General features: G+C 39.5%; 2 protein-coding genes across 9 annotated transcripts in view; one reads left to right on the forward strand and one right to left on the reverse strand.

Annotated features, from left to right (window-relative positions):
• The window catches only part of sez6b (seizure related 6 homolog b), a 369,655-nt gene that overhangs the window by 284,743 nt on the left and 64,742 nt on the right, over positions 1-20,170 (forward strand). The gene's annotated exons all lie outside the window — the stretch shown is intronic.
• Positions 3,643-6,231, reverse strand: LOC141377842 (uncharacterized). The gene is made up of 2 exons (XM_087284205.1): positions 6,061-6,231; positions 3,643-5,885 (listed from the first exon to the last, which is right to left on the reverse strand). Exon 2 carries the CDS (start codon positions 5,564-5,566, stop codon positions 3,866-3,868), a length of 1,701 nt encoding a protein of 566 aa, XP_087140331.1. The 5' UTR covers positions 5,567-5,885; positions 6,061-6,231; the 3' UTR covers positions 3,643-3,865.

A 20,170-nucleotide genomic window follows, 5' to 3' on the forward strand; every position in this document is an offset into this window, starting at 1 on the left:
ATATTTACATTTTAATACATTAAAGTGATATATTTTCTGGATCAGTGTTGTAAATTACCTTACAAAAGCCTGGTATCGATTTGCCAGTACTTTATCATGGACTTAATTCAATATATATTATTTGTTTTACAATATAGCACGATCGCCTCATAGCAAGAAGGTCGCCGGTTTCAGCCTCGGCTGGGTCAGTTGGCATTTGGCGGGTTCTCCGGTTTCCCCCACAAGTCCAAAGACATGTGCTATAGAGGAATTGAGTGGGCTACGTTGCGTAGCGTATGAGTGTAAATGAGAGTGTATGGATGTTTCTCAGTGATGTGTTGCAGCTGGAAGGGCATCCGCTGCATAAAACATATGCTGGATAAGTTTTCAGTTCATTCCGCTGTGGCGACTCCTGATTAATATATTTTACAAAACTTGAATTTTCAACATTAAAAGTCAACAGAGCACAGCTCAAGCTCCCTTAATGCAATTCATAACTGTTAATAAACCAAGAAAAGTAACCCACAAAATACGGATACTATTTTTATCTATTTGTTTATTTATTTATTTATTTTTTGCAGTGTATAACACAAAAAAATTGTCTTTCGTTGAATGCAAAATTTTTAACAGATTGGACAGGGTGTTTAACAGGGTGTCAAAAATTTGTTTTCAATTTATATTACAATTTTTAATGAAGATCATTTATTAAATATGATATTGGTACGACTAATTACATTAACCCTCTACTGCACACATTATGATAGATCTGTAAAAAGATTTGATTTCACTATTTTTTTTTCTTCTTAGAATTGTTTAACTTCAAGTGCTGTAAAAAAGATGGAGAAATTTGTTTTAGGTACTTTATGATATGTTGTTATATGGCAACAACGTCCAATAGTAGATCTTTCCTTATAACTAATCATTTTGTTGTTTGCTTTGATTTAATTGATGTTGCAGTATTACAAGCTTGAACATAGAACTTATAAATGACACCCTTTACACACTGTAAAAAATAAATCCGTAAAATTTACAGTAAAATACCGGCAGCTGTGGTTGCCAGTACTTTACCGTTAAAAACACAGTACAAACTGTAAAAGTAATTTTTCATTTTTACGGTAAACTACCGTATTTTAATAATTTAAAGACGTAATATGTCTGTATTTTGAATGACCAACACCGACACATCTTTTGTTACACAGTTAGACACGTAAGCACACCCACATGCAGGTGGTGATGAGGAAGTTACATAATGAGCCAATGCTCATCACAATTAACTTTTCCCCCAAGCAGAAAAGAGTATCAGCAAATAGAAGGTGCTCAGTGTCATTCACACAACTACTAATCACCAGTATGGTAACACGCATAAAATAAAAGTCATGAAATAAACCTTGTTTATCAACATTAGATATAACATAAATCTATAATGCACATAACTGATGGGGAAACAACTAAAAAGATCCATAATAATGTCAACAAAATGCTTAAAAAGTGATGTGCCATGCAGGGAATTCTGGGAAAGTCAATTTACGGTTATTCGTCGTATATATTAAGGAAACATATCGTGAACCAGGTTACGGATTTGTACCGTAGCATTTTTACAGTTTTTTACTGTTGAAATCACGGCCATTTTTTACAGTGATACAGTACTTTTCAACAACTCAAATTCCAACAGATTTCATTTATTCCATTCTTTTTTGCTAAGTAATATTGAAAACAAACATAAAACTGTATTATCGTGCATACAACATACAGTATGTAAAAATATTTCCTCTAGTAAATATTATAACAGTTAAATAACACTTCTAATATATCCAGATGCATCAGAATAATGTAGTTACTAGCAAACAATGTTCACATTTATACTATACTATGCCTGTCTTATCAAATGCATGTCTTACTTAGGCATGTCTTACTCTTGTCAAATGTACAATCTGTATCATTCTAATGGTCACTAAAACCCATCTCATCCTTACTTTCATCTGCAGTAAGAGCCAGTTCTGTCCTTTTCTTCTTTGACTTACCATAGTGGTCTAGTGGTCATAGTGGTAGTCCTCACTAATACACTGTTCCCTGTATTTCTTTCTAATCAAAAGTAGTATTGCTATTAAAATGAGATTTTATCCACATTGCTAATTAACATATGACTAAGTGAAGTTTATTTATAAACTAATTTCGAGAGGATCGCGCGCTTATGATTGCTTGCAGCCGGCATCGCATTATTCAATTTATGATTCACCAATCAGACGATTTCTAAGCAATAAATACCTTAACTTCCATATAACAGCCATCTTCGTTTTGAAGAATCCCCCTTTCCACCCCTACCCCTCTTCCTTTCCTAGATGGGTGGCATGGTCGCCCAGTGGTTAGCACTGTTGCCTCACAGCAGGAATGTCATTGATTCTAGTCCTTACCGAGCCAGCCAACAATTCTGTGCAGAGTTTACATGTTCTCCCCGTGCTCACGTGGGTTTCCCCCCGGGTTCCCCGGTTTCCTTCTACCGTCCAAAAACATGCAACTTAAATTAATTGACTAATCTAAATTGCCATAGACATGCCCCTAGTAAGAGCAATGATTATCTGTACATTAGTTACTACAGCGGGGGAGTTCTCGAGATCTACCTGAGCTCAAACTCTCCTTTCGCCTTGCAAACGGGAGGGAGCCCCTGGCTCGAGGATCTTATGAGCTCAGGGCTCTCTCCCGGGACAGCATGCCAAAAGAGCTTTTTAATCAATCATCAGCAAAGTGTGAACTCTTGAATCAATATTATATTACTAGCTTTCATGTTGTTATTGTTACAACTTAAAAGATCACAGCTGACCTTGCTAGCTAGCTAACCCATTGCAAAATTGCGCATTCCACTAATGCACAGCGTTACCATTTGGCAACACATACATTTGATCGATTTCCAAACAACTAGTTTGATAAAAACTTTTTAAAGTGATGAATATGTCATCATAACTTACTGGAGGTGACGCCTCAGATTTTTTTGTGATTCTGACATGAGTGGATCATTTGATTTAATTGACGTTTTCATTTGCATTTAGCAACTACTCATAATAAATGGCAGTCTGTCAGAAATCACTACACAGAAAAACATTGCATGTCATGTGACTTAACCAAAGCACGTAATTGGCTACACTAAGGTCTTCTCTTTGCAACAAATAAATTTGAATGTTGGTCTTAAAAAAAAACGGCGGCAGGGAAATGAACATAAATATCCATATGGCAACACCATGCGGTAGAGTGTTACACAACATAATTTATTATTAATTTTATTTCAGAAGATTAAAAATATGCATTCCTTTATTATTTTAGTTGAAATAAGAAAACACTACAGGTTTTTAATAATGACTAGAGTTATATTAAAGCTAAATGTATGAACTGAATAAATTAGATAAACTGATTTACTCACTTTTTTTGTTCTGAAATCAACTAATCATTTTTCATTACAGAGCGACACAGTGGCTCAGTGGTTAGCACTGTCGCCTCATGACAAGAAGGTCGCTGGTTCAAGTCCCGGCTCGGTCGGTTGGCATTTCTGTGTGCAGTTTGCTTGTTCTCCACGTGTCCGCATAATGTATGTGTGTGATTGAGTGTATATGGATGTTTCCCAGTACTGGGTTGCAGCAGGAAGGGCATCTGCTGTGTAAAACATATTGTAGCGAGGCAGAGGGAAAACAGCCACACACTTGGATGAGTTTACAGACAATTCCCCGGAGGGTGCTTTATTTACAACGTGAGGGTGTGTAAAAGGGTGCTCTTCTCCAAGGTGAGGTGCTCTGGTGCTCCGGGAAGTAGGTGAAGGATAGTGAGTAGTCGGGTGTGGGATCGTCACGAGTTGGCATCTGCTGAGGAGAGACAGAGAGACAAGCATTAGCACAGGGAGTCATTTGGTGAATGAAGCCCATCTTCTCCTGGCGTAGGTTGGGCTTATATGTCTCTCTGCTTGATGACGTCCAGCTGTGATCGATCCTGTGCTGATGACGGTCCAGCTGGGGTGAATCCTTGACCATGACGACGTGGCACCGGTATGCCTCGCTACATTCCCCCCCCCCCCACCCCCCACCCCCTTAGCGTCGTCCTGGTCCTGGGATTTCTGCGGAAAAAGGGAAGAGTATTGAGAGGGGGGGGGTCTCGCATACATACCGATGCGGGTGAAGGGCACATTCCTGATGTGTGATGGTATTAGAGGGCTGGGGGTTGGTCGTCGGGGAGACGTTCTTTGGCATGTGTTGAATGCCTGACAATATTTTTTTACCTCTCCGTCCAGACCGGGCCAGTGGAATCGATCACGGACCTTTTTTATCGTATTTCCAGCCCCTAAATGTCCTCTCCTTGGGTGAGTATGTGCCCACTCCAGAACAGTCTCCCTCTTGGTCCTTGGAACGACCAGTAAGGTCTTCTTTTTCCCCCACCTCTCTGCGACACAGTATAGCAGACCATTTTGTATGACAAAATGTGGGAGGGGGTGAGGGCTGGGAAACCGTTCGTTACCGTCTATGATCCTGACTTGTGGCCAGCAGTGTTTCAACGTTTCGTCTTCACGCTGTGCCCTTCCGAAATCGCCACCTGCGGTAATCTGTTGAAATAGATCATAGTACGGGTTAGCCGATGATGACTCACCCCCTCTGTCGTTCTTGGTGGTCATCAACGCTGGTTGGCGGTCCCGCTGAACCCGTCCATTGTTCTTTTTCTTCGGACGAGCCGATCGAGCCTGATGGTGGGTGAGGAGATCATCGAACCCCAGCCAGTCTCTGCCCAGAAGGAGGGGCACTGGAAGATCCGGAACCACTCCTACCTCAATGCGCCAGCTGCCCGGTTTAGCCGCGATGGTCACTCTCTGTGAGGGTACGTGACGGGTATCCCCATGTACACACATAATTGGTATTCGGCTTTTCCCTTCCTGATGTAACTTTAATGTTTTTGGATGGACCAGGGTTATGGCACTTCCTGTATCCAATGTGGCCGTTTGCGTTTTCCCGTCTAAGCATACTCTTCGGGTGGGAGCTTCGAGAGGGACGTTGCGATGTACCACGCACCCTGCCGTCCAGGCCGGGGTCGAGTGTGATGTGGGCTCTGTGGGTATCGGCTCGTCGACTGGGCTGGGGACCGCTGGTCTGCTGCCTGGTCGTGCTGTGCCCTCCACCGGTCGCCATGGCGCATTTGCCCTCCGGGGTGGCAGAGCCGCTCTCTCCCCAGTCTCCCGGGCCACGTGAGCTTCCGCCAGCTCCACCGCCTCCACCAAAGCGGCCAGCGAGTCGGGGTTCCTCATGCTGGTAAGTGTGCGGAGCCAACTGGGTAGCGCCCTCGTCATCTTTTCGATAACCACTTTCTCAGCGACCTGGACTGCGGTAGGATCTCCTCCCAGCAACCATAGTCTTCCCAATCGAGATAAATTGGCTGCTTGAGTCCGTACCGGCTGTTTTTCCTTGTATGACCACTGAGAGAATTGTTGTGCTGCGCTTATGTTGGAGAGTCCCATTCTGGCGAGTATCTCCTTCTTCAATGCTTTATAGTCCTCATTTTTCGGTGTCTCCAATGCAAAATAAGCTCGTTGAGCTTCTCCAGTTAAAAATGGTGCCAACATCCTCGCCTAACTTTCCTTCGGCCATTTCTCTCTTTCAGCAATTACCTCAAACGTGTGTAGGTAAGCATCAATATCGTCCAGGTCGCTGAGTTTAGTGATAAATCGGTGAGCGCTCACCTCAGGAAACTGGCTGGAACCGGCCGCTTGGCGGAGCTGTTGTTCCATACGGTCTTGTCTGGCGGTGAGTTGTTCAGTTATCACTTGTTGTCTTCTTGAGATTTCCGCTAGATGGCGTACTACCTCTTCGATCGACATGACTCAGGAGGGGATGACAGCCGAGTAAGAGAGCGTGAGTGAGAGAGAGAGAGCGGATGCCTGTCTGTAAACAGAATAAAACAGAAAAATTCAGTACTTACTTCTTCTTACTGGTGAGTGCTGAATATTTTTCCCTCTGAAAAAGCGCGCATTCTCCACCAATTGTAGCGAGGCAGAGGGAAAACAGCCACACACTTGGATGAGTTTACAGACAATTCCCCGGAGGGTGCTTTATTTACAACGTGAGGGTGTGTAAAAGGGTGCTCTTCTCCAAGGTGAGGTGCTCTGGTGCTCCGGGAAGTAGGTGAAGGATAGTGAGTAGTCGGGTGTGGGATCGTCACGAGTTGGCGTCTGCTGAGGAGAGACAGAGAGACAAGCATTAGCACAGGGAGTCATTTGGTGAATGAAGCCCATCTTCTCCTGGCGTAGGTTGGGCTTATATGTCTCTCTGCTTGATGACGTCCAGCTGTGATCGATCCTGTGCTGATGACGGTCCAGCTGGGGTGAATCCTTGACCATGACGACGTGGCACCGGTATGCCTCGCTACAATATGCTGTATAAGTTGGCGGTTGATTTTGCTGTAGTGACCCCTGATGAATAAAGGGACTAAGCCGAAGGAAAATGAATGAATGAGTGAATTAACTTGTTAATTACATAAACTATAAATCTCTGTGGGACTTGAATGAATATTTTGTATCAACAGGAATTGACTGACACAAGTCCTTTGGGAGAATTGAGAAAACTTGTAATGAGGTTATGAGCATTTTAAAACATTCAAATCTGTTTACAATTACTTTACATTACATCTTTGTATTCTAGTAACCACTTTTTTTTAATAAAGAGCCAGACTTGTGATTACTGTCACAAACATGGTTGCTGTGACGTGTGTGTGTGTGTGTGTGTGTGTGTGTGTGTGTGTGTGTGTGTGTGTGTGTGTGTGTGTGTGTGTGTGTGTGTGTGTGTGTGTGTGCATGTGTGTGTATTCGGTGTAAAACCCAGAATGTACTCAGTGTATTTGTGTGTCGCTCTTGGTATTTCTCTTGAGAATCTACTTCATGATGTCCATTTGGTCCAGGTTAATAAGAAGCGATGTCGAAGGCAGTTTTAAATTGCGGCAGATTTCCCTCGCGTCCGTGTCGTCTCGGATTGAGCCACTCACATGCAATCAGCCTCAATAAGACACGATGAGCTTGGAGTCTTCGAATCCCTGCACATACTTCATAAATAAGCAAAAGAGGAATATATTTTTCATTAACTCATGCAATATTCAACAGATTTAATAGCGCAGTCATATTTTGTAAGTGTACTACTACCCCGCTGCACTGCTCATACTGGGGAAACTGCATGACACAAGAGTGGCATCATTTCGATGTGTTCCCAAATGACAATATGCACACACACACACACACACACACACACATTTCATGCTCAGAATGGGAGATGAAGCTCAGCTTATCACTGAATTTGTGCGGTTGTGTCAACCATGAACCTGTACAAGCTGTGGCGGAGTGAAAGGCCTAGGCACTTATAGATGTGAACAGCTCCACTAGTTCTTGACATGCTGTCAGGTCAGCCTGACACACAGCTGGTCACCGAGGTCTTATCAAACAGCAGATGGGGCCCAGTCTGAAGATAACAAATATTCACCCAGCAGGCATCAGCTCACCGAGACCACCACCGCCAGCTTTATCTACAAGTGTTGGTAAAATGTATGAAATCCATAGTATTTATGCTCTCGGAGATAAAAGTTCTAGTTAGAACCAAAAAAAAAAGATCTTATAGCTTGATGTCCCTAATGTTGAATTTATACTTTTACAGTTTTACCCAATTACTTATAACAAGCATATCTTGAACAATATTATGTTTGCAATTCCTTAATAATTAATAATTCCTTACATTTATATAGCCCTTTTCTGGACACATTTATATAGCGCTTTACACATTTTTGGGGGATATCTCCTCATTCACCACCAGTGTGCAGCATCCACATGGATGACGTGATGTAACCATATTGCACCAGACCGCACACCACACACTAGCTGGTTGGTGGAGAGGAGACAGAGTGATGAAGTCAATTATGACATGAAGATGATTAGGATGCCATGATGGGCAGAAGCCACTGGGCAAATTTGAATTGTCAACAACCACAGAGAATGAGAACCTCTTTTTAACATCTCATTTAAAAAATGGCACTCGGTGAGCAGTATAGTCCCTATCAATTTACTCAGGTGTTAGGACCCACAGAGAATACAGGTTGAGCACCCCCTGCTAACACCACTTCCGGAAGCAACCTAGCTTTCCTACTGTATGTAGTCTCCCATCCAGGTACTGACCAGCCACAGCCCTGCTTAGCTTTAGTGGGAGACCATGTGAGAGTTGCTGAGAGCTAGCTGCCAGCTGACTTAAGTGAGCAAATGACACTTAATGCAAGCATGCATAAAATCTCCTTCATATTCATAACATGTCATGTCATGATTATAAAATTGTTATGACAATCTTAAAAACACCCCTGAAGTAAAGTGTTATCTTTTTTTGTAAATCAGTATCAGCTTACAAAGCAAGTCAGAAATGAATCTATTGAAATATCTGAAATTCATTTTCAATTTTGTTGGTATCATTATTCAATTCTGTTCATTATAACTACCCTAATTGACTAGTTATATTTAAAAAAATATATTTTTAAGTTTTTTTTTGTCGTTTATTTATATTTATTTACATTTCTAGCTAATGATTTGTTATTGGTCTTCCTATTATCATTAATATGCTCACTCTTTTTTTTGTTTTAAATTAAATTTATATTTATTTCTATAGTGCTTTTGCAATATAGATTGTGTCAAAGCAGCTTAACATAGATACCAATGAAAAGTCTGTACAGATGAATTCTATTTATTGAATTCAAGTTAGTTTTGTTGTGTAATATGTTAAATTGAAATTTTGTTTTAGGGAAACTGGTATCCTATTTTGCATTATTTCTTCTTGGTATTTTGCCTAAGCTCAACTCATAGTGGTTTGCCACTTATTTTCTCTTGTTTTATATATTGCGTAATCTGCTTCAAGAAGTCTTGAGCACTGCATATTTTATTGTGATGTATTTTATTTATACAGCGATAATTGTCTGTTTTAGTTGCCATGGGCAGCCTCCTCTTGTTTTAATGCTCATCTCCATTGAGGCCGTTGATCAGGGTTGGCAATATACCTTTGTTTTCCATCCTCAACTACACTTTCAGAAACCCCACAGAAAGTACAAGAGTTTTTGCGAACACATTGCATATGCTCAAGGCTTTTATGTGTTTACAGCTGCAGATGCATTAAGCCAGAGGCGGTGAGCATGTTTGTTTATAAGCCTGACATGCGCCAAGTCAAGTTCCTGACTCATGTTCAGAGCCTTCAGATAGTTCCAGTGGGCAAAACGGTTTGTGTGGATGGAAATCTGTTTAAGATGTGTAAAACATTCAGAGCAAAAGAGATCTATCAGTGAATGCTTTTCAGTGGGCAACAGTGTAATCTTCTTCTCACTATGTTAATGGTATAGTAGTTTATAATGTAAATCAAACAAACAAACACACATATAACATTTTATTGAGTTTTTAATCAACTGGTAGGTTGCATCTGATCCCTCGATTTGGCTCTACATCCAACACAGGCTCATTCTGTAAACGTAGTCTCGTGGACTTTCTGGAGACTGCAAAATACGTCCCAGGAAGTACATATTTTTGCAGTTTTTGTTTTCGCAAATCCACGAGAGGTTGCTGTATGCGCTTTCTTGTCATATCTAAATTGTCTCTTGCGAGTGGTGTTCGCACACACTGTTCTCGCATAAACCCACCAGAGGCTGCTGTCGACCGACTGTCTGTCTGACTGAATGATCGACTGGATGACCGGCCAGTCAACTGAGCCACCCTCCTCCTTCCCTAAACCCAACCAATTGTACCGATTGACGCGTCCACCCACTTACTTTACTAAACCCAACTGACGATTTACAAAAGTCGTCCAGAAAAACAAAAGCCCTTGACTGATTTTTACCACGTTTTCAGATTTTACCACATTCTCACCCTCTTATTACCTTGTTAATTTGATTTTTTTTGGATTCTGTTTTTGTCTTACCTGATTTCTGGAACCAATCTCATCGTCGTGGTCAGCTCCTTTCTGTGTCTCAAGTCCGCCGGCGTACACGACGAGCTAACTGGAAAAACTGGTTGCAGCGGGAAAGCCCTCCACATGGAGGTAAGCGCTCAGCTGGTAAGCGTGAAAAGGAACAACGTCATACCGCCGCATAGCGTTCGCTTAAAAAAATAAAATGCAGCCATACGTACCTCCGGCTACATCAGGGGTGTCCTGGAGGGCCTATGTCCTTAAGAGTTCAGCTCCAACTCTAATCAAACACACCTGAACAAGCTAATAAAGCTCTTATTAGGTATACTAGAAACTCCCAGGCAGGTGTGTTAAAGCAAGTTAGAGCTAAAGTCAGCAGGACACCGGCCCTCCAGGACTGACTTTGGACACCCCTGGGCTACATAATTCGTGGTCTCTAGAAATGTCCACGGGACTACATTTTCAGAATAAGCCTCTGTTGCAACTCTACATCAGTGCTTGGGCTGATTAGTTTAGGAAACATTGCATACCAAAAGTGATGAAAATGAGCAAAGAATTCAAGAACGCACAAACAGAAGGCTATTCTAATGTCACCTGAGCAATACACAAATATTTTGAACACTAAAACATTAGCAATATGAAATTAAATCACAAGATTAACATTTGATATTCAAAATAGTAAGCAAGTGCAGTGCTAGTTTTGATTTCCCTTTTAAACGAGAAATATAGATTATGGATATCTGCTGATATTAATAGTTATTTCCTTATATGCAGGCTTAAGACCGAAATTTAGTAACAAACTGAAATTATGTCATTTCGAACAAAATGTAAAGATCTATTGTACCATGGTGGTGCTTCTCTTGCGAGAGAAGGATGTTTGCCAAAAGTTTATGAAACTCAGCTGTCGATCATCCTTGTGGTGTTTAGGGGTTCACATGAGAAGCAAGACACATTTACAAAAGCTACAAAAACAGTATACCTTCGAACTTATTTATGCTTAGTTTAAAGTATACTGGGGTTTAGATACTAGTGCACAGAACACAAAGACAGCGCTTTGGCCTGTTATGAGAAAAGCAACACAGTCAGCTTTTATTGTTGCTAGTTCCTGGAGTGTCACAGCCATAAGACTTGATCTGTTAAACCTTGTATTAACAAATCATCCAGGCAGAACATCTAATCTGACTGAGTTCTTAACCAAGGAATGACCCTAAAACCCTGAGAGTTCTGCATGGTGTGACTGTACATGCATTGCCCCATTCTCAGCCCGTCCACCCATGGGCCTTCCTCCAGGGCACCTAATGAAGCACATTAGCACTGCATCTGTTGCTGTCTAAGCGGTTGCCAAGTAATCTCTGCCATGCCAGTTCCCACATAGTCATCTTCAGGCTGCATTACAGCACTCAGTCTTTATGGCCTATGAAGCCACAAGGCAACTTGCGAGCATGTGATTTAGTGTGGACCGGACGGCTCCACATAAAGCCAGCCTCCGGTGCCCCCTCAGTATTAGTCTAATTGAAATGGAAGCAGAGGGGTAATAATGCTATAACAACCCGGCGGTGCTGGCGCACGAGCCCCGCTGTGCTGAAACAGCGCTAATAAACCATAAATAAAAAAGATGGCTGAGGGAGTGAAGGGCCCCCCCCATGTGTCGGCTCATTGAGTCGGTGAGAGAAGTGCTCCCCTTTTCAGCACTGAGATTACACAGTCGTCAGGGGCAGAAACCCTCTCCACAAGTCCTGCCGCTGCAGGCGCTAAGCTCTTACACACGTGTGCTGCTGGGAGAGGGTAGAAGTCAGAGTAACACTCGTGAGTAGGGCATAATTACTGTGCGCTCAGATGCTCTGTTTTAAGGCTATGAGAGAGAGAGGGTGCACAACTGTCTCTTCAAATACTGTAATGTAGACTAAACACTGCTCTGGAATTAGGGTGTTTTAAGTTGCCTCTACAGCTCAAGATTTAGTTCACAGGCCAGAAAACAGGGCTTATTTTAGTCTTATGCACTTAGATGTTTCTGTTATGTTGCAGATGTCCAGATCCGATCAGACTCAATCGGAATCGGATGTTACCTCCTGATCAGGACTCGAATATATATGTGTATATTCTCATTATTTTTAACACATCTTTATGCAGTGGGTGGCACAGAGTTAGACCTTTTTCTTGTCTTCACACAGAAACAGCAGCGCCTTTAGCATGACATTACTTTGTTGCAAAGACGCTATTGGTTAAATGCTGGCAAAGTAACACACAGACGCAGATTAAAGCGGAAAGAGTCTATCTGCTATCTGGAGGTATTATGATGTTGATGGCGACAACATTGCCATAACTGTGAGATTTGTAAACTTGGGATGGCCTGCTGGGTATTTTAAGTTGAGGTGCTCTTTGTTTATATATAATTTTTTTTTTATTTACTGTTGCATTAAAGTCCAAAAGTGAAGCATTGATTTTATTTATTGCTTGATTGTTTAAGCTACCTCACAGAACTGCTCTGTTTGTTAACGGAGTTGTTGAATGTTAAGATAAGGTGAATCAAATAAAAAATTAGGAAAATTCTTTGCTCTTTTTTATTCTTTTTTGAATGTATTTTAGAAGTATAGGATCAGGTTTCGGTATTGGTAGAAACTCTAAATCAAATAACTCGAGAGCAAAAAAACCTGACTAGGACAATTGGGTGTCTCTGAACTTCTCCATGAGCTAATGTGGAGCGTTAGTTGGGTTGCATGTTTTTTTCATTTACTAAAAATAGTTATCTTGTAAAAGAGTTGTTTGTACTTTTTTGTTGCAGTGATAATACAGTCTGGTCATATTATGTTTTTTTTTTTCTTAACAAAAACGGAATTGTTCATGAAAGACTCTTATGTTTTGATTGACTAAAAAGAGTCTTAGACTACACTAGTTATGCATTTTTTTATTTTTTTATTAAAAAAAAAAACAAATGTGTTTTTTTTGTTGGCCCTATGTGACTAATTCTTTTAGAGCCTGTTGCTTGCTTTCTGTTATTGGAGCTGCTTTATTGACTGGCAATGCAATTTAGGCCAGGCGGTTATTTGCTCTGAAATATCACTGTGCTAAAGGTATTTAAATTCAATCATCATTCATTTCTGTGCACCAAATCACATTATGTTTTTGGTTTATTGAAATATTTTGCAAAAACGAAATTGTTCATGAAACACTACACTGGTCATGCTAGTTTTGATTGACTAAAAATGTGAATGACCACACTCATGCTATATATTTTGGATTTGTTAAAAGGAAATTATTTAAAAGAGTAATTTATTCATAAATCAGACCACTTTTATTCCTAATTTACTAAAAATGAGTTTTTGTTATTGAATCAGACTCTACTAATTTTGCTGCATGTTTTTGATTTAATAAAAAGAACCAGCCTGATCTCACGAGGAAATGATTACATTTTGTTTGTTCAGTGACTAGTTCTGTCGTACAAAAATGTACAATTTTTAAAAGGAGGTGGTGCATCCAATCCATAGACTGTAAAAAATATGGACGAGCGCAAATAAAGCTACAAGTAGGCGAGGCCACTTGTCGTCGCACTGAGCATTTTTTTTTGTACCAGGCTGTAACCACCTTTTTTTCTTCTGTAAAGTTGGCCATTTTACCACTGGTGTCAATAGAAATGTGCTTTATCATGGAGTCAGAACTAATGGAATTTCAATGAATTGCAGTTTCAGTTACTTCCGTATTAGCTTCACGAGGGAGGGTGGGTGTCTCTTTAGCTCTTCAGCGGTGGGTGTTGCCACTTGATCCAACCCCACTCCTAAACCCAACCATCATTGGGGGAATAAGCAAATAGTACTAAATTGTATAAATGAGAATGAACGATTTCATATGAATTAGCCAAAACTTACAATCTGCAGTGAGATTGCATTGAAACAACCCCTTTAAAAGAGTCAACAGTGATATCTTTTTTTTTATTGGATTTAGTATTTAATATATGCTTGGAAGCACATTATGTCATTCAAAAATGTAAGCTCAATATTTAGATTTTGGGGGTTTAGACTATTTATAGCTGCTAGCATTTTATTTGTTCTTAAAAAGTCTTTCAATAAATGGTATTAATTTCCAAGAATTTCCTGGCAGCTGTAAACAACCTACAGTTACACAGTGAGAGGAGCATTAAGACGGATCAAAAGTAAATGCCATTATAAACAACAAAGCCGTGCAGACTGTGAATGCTTATCTGCGCCAGTTTGCAGAGTGAACTATAGTTTTTTGCTTAGTGTCAGATTATTTTATGTACGCACGGCAGAAATCTTTGCATCACGTGGGCCACGAAAACGGCTCTTCAGGGGTGTGGATGTCAGATCTGTGTAACCCTCGCTTACTGACTCCTATATTGTTGCTGAGGTGCAGCACCCCATTACGCAGCTTCTCTCTGCTCACTGAGGGAAAAGAATTGCAGTGATTTATCAAACTGTGGCTTTCTTAGACACCGGAATCCAACCTGAGCCAGCAGAGGGGAAAAAAACTTAAACAAAAACATTAATTCTGTTTGACAGGGCCCTCTACCTCTCTAAACACCAGCGCAGGATCAGAGAGCAGAGCGAGAGTGATTCTCTCATGAAACATGGCCGTGATTCACTTTTGCTGTTGGTCCAGGATCAGATACGGATAATCTCGGCTATGAAAGCAATACTTTGGGGCATTGTACAGCACGGTTTAATTAATGCCTGACACCTGAAAAATTGCTGTAATACTTTATAGTGGATTCCTTCGTAGCGGCTTCTATGGCCTCTAATGTGAGATAACAGTTCTTTTGGGAAAGGATAGCATCTCGATCATGTGTAATACAACTTGACATTTTTACCTGTTGTTTACAGGACTTCAGTGTAATTGAAGACCTCATGTTGGCCGTCAGCGTCTTACTCTTTTGGAGCTCTTTGCTTGCTGTGTGTCATGATATCTCTAAAGACCTCGGCTAGAATTTACTTTGGCGTATTGCAAAATCTCTGCTTTATTGACTGACGATGCAGTTTAGCCAGGCGCTTATGTGCACTGAAAAAACATATATATTTAAATTGATTGATCATTCATTTCTGAATTTCATTCCAAAAAAAATGGTTCTTCTATGTAAATCAAGATAATTTAGTAGATATTTCAAGAGTTCACTGCATCTTCCATCCTGCAATATCAATAATTGTGCTACAAAAAGTGTGTATTTCAAATCGTTTTGCAGTTTACACAGTAACTATCCTTATTTTCATAATAAATACACATTTAAATATTTTTGTAATAATTTTTTTCGATTATTTTAGTCATTTAATTGTATATATATATATATATATATATATATATATATATATATATATATATATATATATATATATATATATATATATTATTTTTTTATATATTACTTTTAAATTTAAATTTAAATTTATTATTTGTACATTTGTACATTTTTACAGTCCTAGTTTTGTGTTTATGTGTATTGTAGTTTAGTGTTTTCATGTGTCACTCCCTGCTGTCTAAGTTTACCCCATTATCCTCTTAGCCTTTGATTTATTGTCTCCACCCCCCTCATCAGCTTGTTTAGTTAATTGTTTCTTTGTGTATTTATACTCGTTCTTGTTATCACCTCATTATCAGTTGTTAAGTTGCTCCAATGATAGGTGTGTTCATATTTTGTTTATTGTTTTCTGTGTTTAATAAAACAATTGTCTGGCTGCACGTCGACCCCTCGTCATTTTAGCAACAACAGTCATGACGCGGGTTAGAAATTCAGTTAATTTTAATAAATAAATATTTCATTTTGTTAAATATATATTACTGTTACTCATAAACATAGATGCATATAAGTTATATAAATATATATATATATGTATGTATATATATGTGTGTGTGTGTGTGTGTGTGTGTGTGTGTGTGTGTGTGTGTGTGTGTGTGTGTGTGTGTGTGTGTGTGTGTGTGTGTGTGTGTGTGTGTAACAGAGCTTGAATTTTGGTCACTTTCCAAAATCAAAAAAAATATATATATATGATGTTACAGCTTGACGTTGTGTGGATGCCACGACTATAATGTCGGATGTTATAAAATTGGAAGTTGGATTTTGGTTGAGATTCCTGATAAATAAATGTCAGTATTTGGCATCAATATAACGTTGGTTTAAGATGTTGGCTCAACGTTGGATTTGGTTCACTTTTCAACCCAAACCTAAAATCAACCAAATATCAAAGGACAATATTGGACATCAAAATAACGTTTTCGACACTTAGACACTGCCTAGACCAGATGTGTCCAAACTTGGTCCTGGAGTGCCAGTGTCCAGCATACTTTAGTTCCAACCCCTATTAAACACACCTGAACCAGCTAATTAAGCTCTTTCTAGGTACTTCCTGGGAGGTGTGTTCAAGGAAGTTGGACCCAAACTATGCAGGACACTGGCCCTCCAGGTCTGAGTTTAGACACCCATGGCCAAGACAGTGAATTTTGTTCACCTGACATAACAACCTAAATCTAACCCAGGGGTGCTTAGCCCTGCTCCTGGAGATCTACCTTCATACAGAGTTCAGCTCAAACTCTGATCAAACACACCTGAACCAATTGATTAGGACCTGAACAGCACTTGATAATTACAGGCAGGTGTGTTTGATAAGGGTTGCATCTGAAATCTGCAAGAAGGTCGATCTCCAGGAACAGGGTTGGGCACCCCTCACGGTGGCGCAGTGGGGTAGCACAATCGCCTAATAGCAAGAAGGTCGCTGATTCGAGCCTTGGCTTGGTCAGTTGGTGTTCACGTGGGTCTCCTATGGGTGCTCTGGCTTCCCCCACAAGTCCAAAGACATGCAGTAGGTGAATTGGGTAAGCTTAATTGACCATAGTGTATATGTGTGTGAATGAGTGTGTATGGATGTTTCCCAGTGATTGGTTGCAGCTGGAAGGGCATCCGCTGCCTTCAACATATGCTGGATAAGTTTTGGCAGCCCCAGATTTATAAAGGGACTAAGCTGAAAAGAAAATTAATGCCTGCTGTGTGCAACTTGAATGTTGATGATATTTGTTAGCTCTTTGCTGTCAGGTAAAAAAGTTGAAAGCAAATGTGTCATGGCAAATGTGATCTGTGCCAGGTCAAAGGTTATAATTTTTCGGCCCTGTGCAAATGTTCTGTCCTCAGGCTCAGACTTGTCATTGGTGACAAAATCAACACCCACACAGTGCTCTGAATTTCAACAGCCAACAATGCGGCTGCCGCAACCACATCAAGACGAGAAGAAATGAGCCCTGAAATTTCTGTCATAAATTGCAAAAACATTTTTAGAGGAGGAGGAGGAGACAAAAAAAAAAATTGTTGTTGGGAAAGCAGTTCTTAGCTCGATGGGTGCTTGTGGTCTAACCTGGATTTACAGCCATTTGCGGAGGCTGTGCACAGCTTTTGTGAAGCAGGGAAAGATGGTCACTTGCTTATCAAAGCCTCCTTCATATGCAGGCTTCATTGTACATGACTCGCAACTGAATTTACTCTGGCCTTGAATTTTGACCTCTTTCATCGCAAAGAAAATTTTTATTTCTTTCATGTCTTCATGACTTCGTGGGCTTGTTGATTTTCATAGGCAGATGGTAAAATGGGAAAATTCCTGCACTTTTGTGACTTGCAAATGTTTATTAAATAGCAAGGCTTCAGTCCAAGACCTTCTTCAGGTACTTTGAAAGTGTGAAAGGACTCACATGCCATCAGCGATAAACATTGAAAGGCTTTTGTGCGCATTGCTTAAGAAAATATTGACAGAGTGCTTTAGTGCCGAGAGGAAGGGAAGACAATGATCAATAAAGACTCACTTCACAGCCTTATCCAGAGGAGCAAAGATCATGCAAGAGGCCATTTGAATATATTTAATACAGTCTTTACTGGGGCATCAGTTATTTCAAACCTGGTCCCAAATGGCGCATAGAAGCCTCGTGTTTTTGAAAAGTCATTGATCATTTTATGACATGGAAATCTTCTCTAGTTCATTTCTTCTGTTCAGATTGTAGAGAACAGACACAATGGAAAACATGAACTCGCCAAAGAACCCTCTTATGGTGGAAACTGTAGTTAAATTTCTAATTAAAATCAATTCTGTCACAGTTCTTTCTGTTTAAAGGGATAGTCCACACAAAAATAACAGTTTGCTGTCCATTTCCTCAAATTATTCAAAATGTAGGTGACTTTTTTGACATGATTTTCACAATTGGTAAATTACCGTCATTTTCACACTGCATGACTATCTGGGGTAGCATTCATTTTCTGCTGTGTTCATATTTCGCAATGAATTGTCGACAGCTTACACACTGCATGACTTTACTATGAGAAGAATTGCAGAGAACTCTGTCTGGCTGGCAAACTTTGTAAAATATATCCGTAAATTAGTGGATATAACTTTCTTTCAACAACTTTTAGCCATAAAAAGTTTGAAAAAGTGAGTTTTATTTACATTTTTAATAGTTTAAAGTGATATATTGTTTGGGTTGGTGTTATATATAATGATACAAATACCTCTTAATGAACTGCCAGTACATTTTCTGTTATTTTACAGACTTTTTTCTCTATATATTATTTCTTATACAGTATATAATTATTTCAAACTAAAAAAAATGTTAATACAAGTGACTTTGTTAAACCGTAGAGTTGGAATTTCAGCATCAAAAGTCAACAGAGCAGAGATCAAGGTCCCATAATGTAATTCACAACCGTAAATAAACAGAAAAAAATTAACAATGTGAACTACGCGTTACAGAATACACTGAGGTCTTATAAAGTGATATGACTGATCTATAGAAGAAACTGCAGTATAGCATATGTAGCTGTAACAGTTGAAACTGGACAACAATGTTGAGGATTCATGTGCAGTTTTATTAGGAGAAGTTGCGCAGGCTATCATCAAAAACAGGAGCAAATGGTAGCATAAAGATAATTTGAAATATGTGGTCAAAATACAGGTAAACATTCTAGGTGGCAAAGAATCAAAATGTTAAAAAAAAATCTAAGAAACAAGGCAAGACAAACAAGGAAAACCTCTGTAATGTTACAAGGGGTCGAACAAGACTCAGCAATGTGTGTGTAAATGAGAGGTGTCTTTATAGACTTATAGTCCAGGTAATGAATCAACGATAAACTTCAGCTGTGTGCCCATGTTTGTTTGTCATCAAAAGAAATCAGGAACTGGTGTGTGTTAGGTGCATGATTGGAGTTGTAGTTCGGTTCAGTAAGCGAATTGTAGCTTTTTTTTGCGAGTTGCAACTGTTCAATTGTTGGTGATCATAACAAGAGCATGGTTACCTAATCTACAGCCAAAATTTTTTTGATGTGCCTGACAGTTACTATTATTTGAAGTGATTTTCATTTTAATTTATGGTACATCATGGTGATTATATAAACAATCAGATGAATTTAAAACAGTTTGAAACTAAGTATCTTTGCTGTAAACGGTTAGATGAATCAGTTATTTAAAACAGAAGGAAACCGTCTGAAAGAATTAGTTTGCTGAAGAGAATCTAATTTCCCCATTTGCCTGAGGCTATGGATTACATTTAATAAGGATGTAAATAATGTTCCGTTTAATGCACAGACCGATAGCTTTGCGTCATTATACCTTAGTGTCATCATCAAGAGCTTTGGGTATTCATTTTGTTGTATAAGTAAACCCAACCCCAATTGGCAATGGTACGCATATAAATTTCTTTTTGCCTCAAGGTCTGATTGGATGGGGTCATTCATCCATGTGTAAGGTGATGACTTGGACACAGGACAGGCAGCAGCATTCAATTATGTTAAATTAAAGATTAAGTGGAAAAAAACTTTTTATAGGCAAAAAAGCCTTGGAAATTAGTTTAAGTAAATTTGTTCTTTTAAAATTTAAATATAGGGTCCCACTTTATATTGTGCCGCTTATTTCTGTGAACTTACATGTTAACTAGATGTGTAAGTAGTATCTACAGTAGTAACTACAGTGTATGTACACATTGGTACATAGTATTTACTTGTGTAATACTGGTGTAATTACACACATGTAACAACACACTGAATAGTATGAGTAAGTTCAAATGTATAACAGGACATTGGTAACAACACTAAAAAAGTACACATCTGTAACAAGAATTAAATAAGTGCATTATATAACAACAATATGTGCAGGTGTTTTCCCACTTACATTTACATTTACATTTAGTCATTTAGCAGACGCTTTTATCCAAAGCGACTTACAAATGAGGACATGGAAGCAATTTACACAACTATAAGAGCAACAATGAATAAGTACTAAAGG

This window comes from Danio rerio, chromosome 15, assembly GCF_052040795.2.
Source record: "Danio rerio strain M-AB ecotype USA chromosome 15, GRCz13ab, whole genome shotgun sequence".
NCBI lineage: Eukaryota > Metazoa > Chordata > Actinopteri > Cypriniformes > Danionidae > Danio > Danio rerio.

Bases quoted from the DNA above. Each gene is read 5' to 3' on its own strand.
- LOC141377842 (XM_087284205.1), bottom strand. From the start codon at position 5,566: ATGTTGGCACCATTTTTAACTGGAGAAGCTCAACGAGCTTATTTTGCA.